At 37.5% G+C, this 7,681-nt stretch overlaps 1 protein-coding gene across 1 annotated transcript in view; it reads left to right on the top strand.

The window, feature by feature from the left end:
* LOC110036615 overlaps positions 1–7,164 on the top strand; it is a 13,639-nt gene extending 6,475 nt beyond the window's left edge. The window contains exons 6-9 of the mRNA XM_020741096.1: positions 2,728–2,796; positions 2,887–3,484; positions 4,124–4,275; positions 4,355–7,164. Coding sequence (XP_020596755.1) covers positions 2,728–2,796; positions 2,887–3,484; positions 4,124–4,275; positions 4,355–5,884 — 2,349 coding nt within the window. The 3' untranslated portion in view covers positions 5,885–7,164. The remainder of the gene's footprint in view (positions 1–2,727; positions 2,797–2,886; positions 3,485–4,123; positions 4,276–4,354) is intronic.
* The last annotated feature ends 517 nt before the right edge of the window (positions 7,165–7,681 follow it).

Below are 7,681 nucleotides of genomic sequence, written 5' to 3'. Positions count from 1 at the left end.
CTTTCCCTAAAAATTCACCATTGTTATGATCCCATTAATGATTACTTTTATGTACTTGTTGATATTGCCTCTTATCATCTCCATATTACCATACTGCCCCTCCATTACAAAATCTCCTCTAGATATTTCGCTTGCACTGATTGCTCTAGTGCTTGCTCCTTCACTATAGTTTTATGCTTGTTAGCCTCATTTGCCTCTCTCTCATGCACATCCTTTCATCTAGTTTACTATTGTTAGAGTTATCCATATACCCATGCAACTTCAAAACTCTACCTCTAATTGCTCTCTTAGAAGTTAAATGACACTTTACTAACCACTTGATATTGCCTTTTTCATTCTTTGACTCTTGTTTTCATTACTTTGTATTATCCATCTCCTAAGACTTATTAAGAAGCACCTTGCCGTTTGATCGCGTATTAAGAAGCACTGTTTGATCCTAACTAAACATGTTATGGATGCTTAAATAGGGGCTCTTTTTTATCCCGGTCACTCGCTTATTAGTATAAAATCTATTTCATTTCGATGGGTTTTCAGGATTCATTTTCATCCAGATGGAATTAATGATAATTACAAAGCTTAATTGGTAGCCAAAGAACACTAAGAAATTCAGCACATTGTTAATTTTGAGACCTTTTTTCCTTGTTTCTTATCTAAACTTTACCCACCTCATTCTATATGTGGCCATAATCAAAAGGTGGACTTTATTCCAGATGGATAGAAACATTTAAGGGCTTTATATGGAGCAAGCTTTCGAGCATGTTGCTCCAAAGAGAAAGGTTTGCAAGTTTTGGAAAGCCATATTGTTTGAATTAAGTCCTTATGTCTTGTTTAATACGCTTTGTATAGTCTAGATCAATGATGATCTTTTATATATCTTAGCTTCTCACATATATTCATCCATCATTCATTTTCTAGTATTGTTCTTTTTATGTGTCTATTTTGATTCGACCCCATTTAGTGAGATAAAAGCTTGTTGTTGATGATGTGTCTATTTTGATGAAATTCCTCACTGAAAATGATATTTTTTGGGATTGATGAGATCAAATAATATTTTTAGAAGATAAATTTTACTGAAAATTGTGGATGTTTAAAGTAATTTCTTAGCATTGAGTTTGCTTACAAGAAGGCGATGTTTAGAGGAAATATGCAGTTGACATATTTGACAAAACTTGCTCCTGAGGTGCAAACTAACTATGCCATGAGTATTGAACGAACATCAAATGATGAGAAAATCTTCAAATATACTTTTCGTTCTCTTTGTTTGGTTGGTGAAGTAGCTGTTTGACATCTAACTTGATTTTCTCTTTTGTTGGTATAGTAAGCATATACATGCAAAACTCAAACAAGAAATATTGGGATGTTATCTTAAAGATCGTAAGATATATTAAGAAGTCTCTGGGAACTAGATTAGATTATTCTAATCACAATCATTTAGAAGTTAAATCTTATTCTGACATTGATTATGAAAAATCCATTGAAGATCAAAATTTGGTTTGGACTGCTATATTTTTACAGAAGAAAATGTTTATCTCGTGAAGAAGCCAAAAATAAATTGGTGTTGTTAAATCAACTTTTGAAGCTGAATGTAGTGATATGATGCATCCTTTTTGTGAAATGTAGATAAAAAAAAATTATAACAAAATTTGGCTTCTCTATATTCTAGCCTATAATTAATTCTTACAGTGTGATAAGTGGGAATGAATTAACCACATTGTTAGAATCCTATCCTTTACAAGAGAACAAAATATAAGGAAATTGATTGACACTTCATCGTTCTATCAAATAATGTCATCTTTCATGTCTCCAAGGAAGAGCAATTGGCAGATATTCTTACTAAAGCTCTGGTAGTACATTTTTCCCATCTTTGTAATAAGCATGATCTTTGTGGTATATATGCTCCATTTAAGCAGGAGCAGTAGAGATTTTACAAGATTGGGTGTTAGTAGTTATTAAGTATTGCTGTCTATACTTTTTAGTATGTTTCTTAATCGAGGTTATTCTCTGTTTTATTTTATTATTCTACCCGCTATACTTGCCTATATATAGATATCGGTACTGTGGCGAAAGATATCTTAAAACAATGATGATTGTATTGGGTTTTGATAATCGGGCATCTTCAACTCAATTTTTATAAATAAATAGTGAGGTTATAGAGGATTTAAAATTGAAAATTGCATCAATGAACTCTTAAACAGCCCAGTTGTGGAAAGTAGATACCATGAAGATCATGAAAGCTAAATATTCATAAAAATGTGCAATTTTCTTTGAAATCCACGGAAAGTTAGTGTTTTGTTCTCATTTTTTGAGTCAGTTGTTATCTTTATTTAACGGTAAGTATTAATTTTCAAGTAAATGTTAAGAGGTATACCATCTGTTTTGACGAGCTGTTAAAGGTAATTAACCTATATAATTTTCATGTTCTATTAAGGGTAGGAGGATTTCTGGTTGTTATGTTTGATTGCCCTTAAATTTTTTTTCACAGTTAGAGTTTACATGATTAAGAATTAGAGATTTAGAGAATAAACTGTAAATGGCTGAAGACAATTTGTTTCGTTGGACGGCCATGAATGGGAGAAATACAATGGTTACAAACTACTTGAATGCAGTTATCTAATATATATATGCAGCAAATATGTTTTTTCTTGTGATTAATCTTGAGGCTAAATAGATCTATTGAAATTTCTCTTATTCTACATACTTTCTAAACTCCATTTTTTTTGCATGCAGGATGATGTTTTCCTAATTTGCAGCAACGCAATGCAATATAATGCACCAGACACAGTTTACTTCAGACAAGTATGATAATGTCTTCAAAACTTATCCCTTTTTCTAGGAATTTTAAGACGTACAACTTGACATATCCTTCTCTCATTTTGTTTTCTGAAGGCATGCGCTATACAAGAGCTGGCAAGGAGTAAGTTTCAGTTTGTTAGAGAGAATGTAAAACACACAGAAACTCAGCGAACTGAGCAAAGGGCCAAGGAGAAAGTCAGATTAACTCCCATGGTAAAAAGGACACCTCGTACTTCATGTGCACCGAAGATCCAGTACAAAGCTGTGGTGGAGCCTATTGTATCAGATATCTCTTCTGGCGCCACTATTGCCTCTGCTGGTGATACCTCTACCGGACTGAGCACAGTGAATGGGATTGAAAAATCTGTTGCTGTTAATGAACTTCTAGATGCTAGCTCTTCTCTGGAGGGGAGCAAACAAGATAAGTCTGGTGCGGTTAATGGACTTGTGGATGCCATTTCTTCTCTGGAGGAGAGCAAACAAGAGAAGTCAGTAGCTGTTAATGGAGTTCAAAATACTAGTTTTTCTCTTGGGCTGAGCAAGCAAGAGAAGCCTGTTAGTATTAATGGACTTATAGATACTAGTTTTTCTTTGAGGGAGAGCAAACAAGAGAAGTCTGTTGCTGTTAATGAACTTGTAGATGCTAGTTCTCTTGGGGAGAGCAAACAAGATAAAGGAGATGACCTTTTAGGTACAATTATGATTTCCTAGGAGGGTAGATTCATAAGAGTTTTGGTATTAGGTCGATATCCTTCTTTTTAAATCCATTTGCCCTCAGCTTATGAACTATTTGTATTTAAAAAATATATTTTTTTTTAATCTCACGTTTGACATATCTTCTTTGCATTTTGATTCGACGTTTTGTGGACGTTATTATGTTTGTCAATCATTCCATATTTTCGGATGTTGCATAAAATTGCTATGTAAACAAATATAACAAATAGCGAAGTTTATGAATTACCAGTTCTGCGACAGCTCTTTTGATTAGCCATGCTTTTTAAAAAATATTTATTGCACCCCTCTTTTCCATTAATGTCCCTTAATTGTCTCAGCCATCCCCTTATGCTCGTCATGCCTTTCTCCCGATCACAAGAGTAGGTGATAAGATAGAATTCCTTGCTAGAGATGATAAACACAGTTCTGTTAGCAGGATTGAGGAGATGGCTGAAACTGTAATAGAACAGCGAGGACTGGTTCTCAGAGATATAACTCGTGACGAGTACTTTCTTAAAGCAATGCATGCCATATTTCTAGTAGATTTAAAGCTTTCTTTAGCTATATATAATGTGCTGCTCACAAAGTTGTCATCTTACATTCATTTTTGTTGCAGTTAAATGCTCTCCCTCCAAACTTGGGCGTAAACCAACACCAGTTGATGAAAATCGCCGGGCAACATATAACATAAGTCAACAACAAAACCCCTTGGTTGAGTCTGATCTGGTACTCAATCCCTTTGAGGATGAGCAAAAACAGCTGCTTCCTGTAAGTAACATTACTAATAACACTTCTTACTGTTTCTGCTACACCACCAGTCTCATCTAATTGCTGTTGTGTCTTCCAGGTTGGACTTGATTTTGAGCATTCTTATGCTCAGAGCCTTGCCCGATTCACCGCTTCACTTGGTCCCGTGGCCTGGAAAATAGCGTCCAAAAAAATTGAAAAAGCCTTACCTCCTGGGATGAAATTTGGGCCTGGATGGGTTGGGGAATATGAGCCTCTTCCCACTCCTTTTCTTTCTGTTGGAAACCCAGCTTCATGTTCAAAAGTAGCCACAAATGATAAGGTTGCTGAAATGAAATTAAGGAATGGACAAACTCCCGCTTCCAGTAACATGGATTTGCTTATCAAGAAACTGTCGACCTCTAAAGCAGCCCCCAGAAAAGCTCCTAATTTTAGCAAGAGTGCTTTCTGTGAGAATTCAGGAGAGCAGAAACCAAGGTTACTTGGTGTTGATAGCACTGCAAAAACCCAATCCAAAATCAATGGCACTGCAAAAACCCAATCCAAAATCAATGGCACAGTTGGACAGAAACAGTGCAATGACTCTAATAACACCAACATTGCTGTCAACAGTCAGATGATTAACAGAAACTCATCCATAGCTCCTGTTCGTGTTAAAGAGGAGACCCCGTGCGAGGAGATTATAGAGAGGAAGCAAGAAGCGATCAGTGTCAATGATTTTGCACAACCAAGTACTCAAACGAAGTCAAATCAGCAGAAAAATCAAACCACAGCAGATTTTGCCAAAGCTTTCACAAATGTTTTCCCACAAGCTGGTCTGGCAAACTCCCTGAATAAAGCCACTCATGCTAACTTTCCTGGAATTTTTTCAAGGGAAACTGAAACCCATAAAGTAATTCAAGCAGCATCATCTCAAAATCTGAAAGCTGCTCCAGAAATTGGTATCAGAGGTTCCAATAGTGGACCCAAAGTAAGTACTTCTTTAGCTTTCATCTCAAGCAATCAAACTGGAGTAAACTATGCCCTTGGTCGGGGTAATAATAATCATGATCAGGCTTCCAATTATCCTTTCAAATTTGCGAGTTTCCCGGCAAAGGCTAGCAATCAACAAAACTTTTCAACTAGTGGCACTAGTCATGTAGAACAGTCCATTCCAATAGTTTCACCACTTAGCAAGGAGGGTTTTAGTCCAGCAACATCTGCTGCAGCTAGAGCATGGATGTCTGTTGGAACCTCAGGCCAGTGGAAATCAGTTGATGGTAAAACTGCTTCAGAAAAGCCAAGCATATCATCTCCTTTCTGCAACCCCCCTGCTTGGAAAACCCCTACTGCTTCTCAGTTTAATGGATATTCTATTGTACGACCTGCAAATTTACCTTTAAAGGTGGAGGCCTCAAGTGTTAAAAATAGAGGCCTAGTTATCTTCCCACAGTTGATTTCCTCGAATTTATCAAATTATCAGAACCATCCAGCTTGGCAAGTTTCTAGTCCTCAACCTCAGAGCAAGCGGAGAGATAATCTTCCTCCAGATCTGAATATTGGATACCAGGCGCCAGCATCTCCAATTCAACCTTCTTCTTCTAGTCTGGCTATGGATTCTCAGCAGCCTGACTTAGCTTTGCAGCTGTGAGAAGATTAAATCGCCTCACTGTAAGATCTTGCGTCACCTCAAGATGGAGAGAGCTCAGAATTCAGGAGATGAGGGATCCATGGTGGATTTTTTTTAAGTTAGTGAAACAATTTTGTGCTGGTTAGGAATTGCTGAGGCTGATACTTTGGGTCCATGCCAGTAGTTTTGGCGAGGAGTTTTGCTTCACAGAGGCTTGTTAGGAAGAATGGCTTGAGAGATCAACTCATCAAAATTGAAGTCTTACACGTTTGAGATGGGAAGAATTGTGCTTTTGCTCGTAGAAATTGATGGAATGGACTCGTCAGATTTGGAAATTTCATGCAGACATGATTCCTGGAACTGATTTCCTTCATTTTTATTCTTCATGGGAATCTTTGTATATCAAATTAGGATAATAAATCTTCTTCTTCTTGTGGTTAGGTTTCTCTTCTTTTTCGCCGCAGAATTTACTGCAAATCTCTTTGACACGTCTAGTTCTGCTAATGTATATTATCTTGTCAATCATTGATGCTAGCTGAGAAGAATTGCTTTTTAATCCAGTCATCAAAGAACATGTAGATCTATAAGTTGTCTCAGAATTGCCAGCTCTAAACTTATGGAAAACATTCAAATCTTTACTATTGCAGTTGCTGACCAGCAAATACGAATCATAAAGATGGATGAGTTGAGCTCCATCAAAATTGAAGTAGCCGATAATTATGGAATGTAACATTACATGAATCTGGGCTCGAATGGACTTGATCTTCATCTCTGCTAGCTCCTACCCAATCCAAATCCCGCCGCTCCAGTTCTTCCGTCATCTTCATACAAAATCCCGTCACGTTACGCCGAGCTCTTCCTCCGCTTCATCGTCCTGAGCGAGCATGCCTTCAGCTTCCACCTCCGTTTCCTCTCCCTGTGCCGCACGAAGCCGAAGCTCGCTCGCCCCAGCCCTAAGCGCGATCCCTAGCCGTGCCGTGCTCCAACCCGAGAACTCCTCGTCCCATCTCCCTATTCGGTCCTTCCTCCCCTCGATCGTCGCTTCCTCTCGTGCGACTCAGAAGCCCTCTTCCTCTTGATTTAGAAGCACAAAATCACACGAATCGCCATTCCTGTACGCGATTCTTATCTGCTCGTCCATTCCTCGCGGAAATCGTCTCGTTCGATTTAGCAAGCCGCAGTAGTTTCCTGGCCAAACTTCCTCTGCTTTTTAGACTCAAAACCGCACAACCAACTTCACGCCTCGCCTCTCCTCCACCCCAAAACAACACCGCTATTATTCTCTTAAAAAGAGATTTTTCAACCCATTTCTTTTTTTTTTTCTTTATTTGTATAAATATATTTATATTTGAAAAAAAAAACAGATAACTATTGAAAAGATTGTATTGTAATATATATATAATCTTACGCCTTGATGAGATGATCTTTCGATTAAGGTTCTGTTTAGCGTAAGTGTAGCTTCTCAGTTTTTCAGCTGCAGCTGCGCTGCGGGGAAGCTGTTATGAGGAAACTGTTGTCTGTTTGGTGCAACTGTGTGAAAACAGATGTGATTAAGCTGTTTCTGGAAAAATGATCATTGTGACCCTGTTTGTTAAAACTGTTTAAAAGCTGACTATAACAACCATATTTTTTAAACTTCAGAAGCAGAAATTTATTTCAAGACAGATCAGAAAGTTCAGATACACCAATGACTTAATAGTGAGCCCCGAATGAGATATCAAGCCATGAGAAAAGTTTCATTTATTATAGAAGGCAAAATAAATCAGGGTCAAGAATCAGAGGAATGAACTTTACGAATAGGTACAGGAGCAATTTTTC

Source organism: Phalaenopsis equestris, unplaced genomic scaffold (assembly GCF_001263595.1).
Source record: "Phalaenopsis equestris unplaced genomic scaffold, ASM126359v1 Scaffold209353, whole genome shotgun sequence".
Lineage (NCBI taxonomy): Eukaryota > Viridiplantae > Streptophyta > Magnoliopsida > Asparagales > Orchidaceae > Phalaenopsis > Phalaenopsis equestris.
The sequence above is the reverse complement of the archived record's forward strand: the minus strand, read 5'-3'. Positions and strand labels throughout refer to the sequence as shown.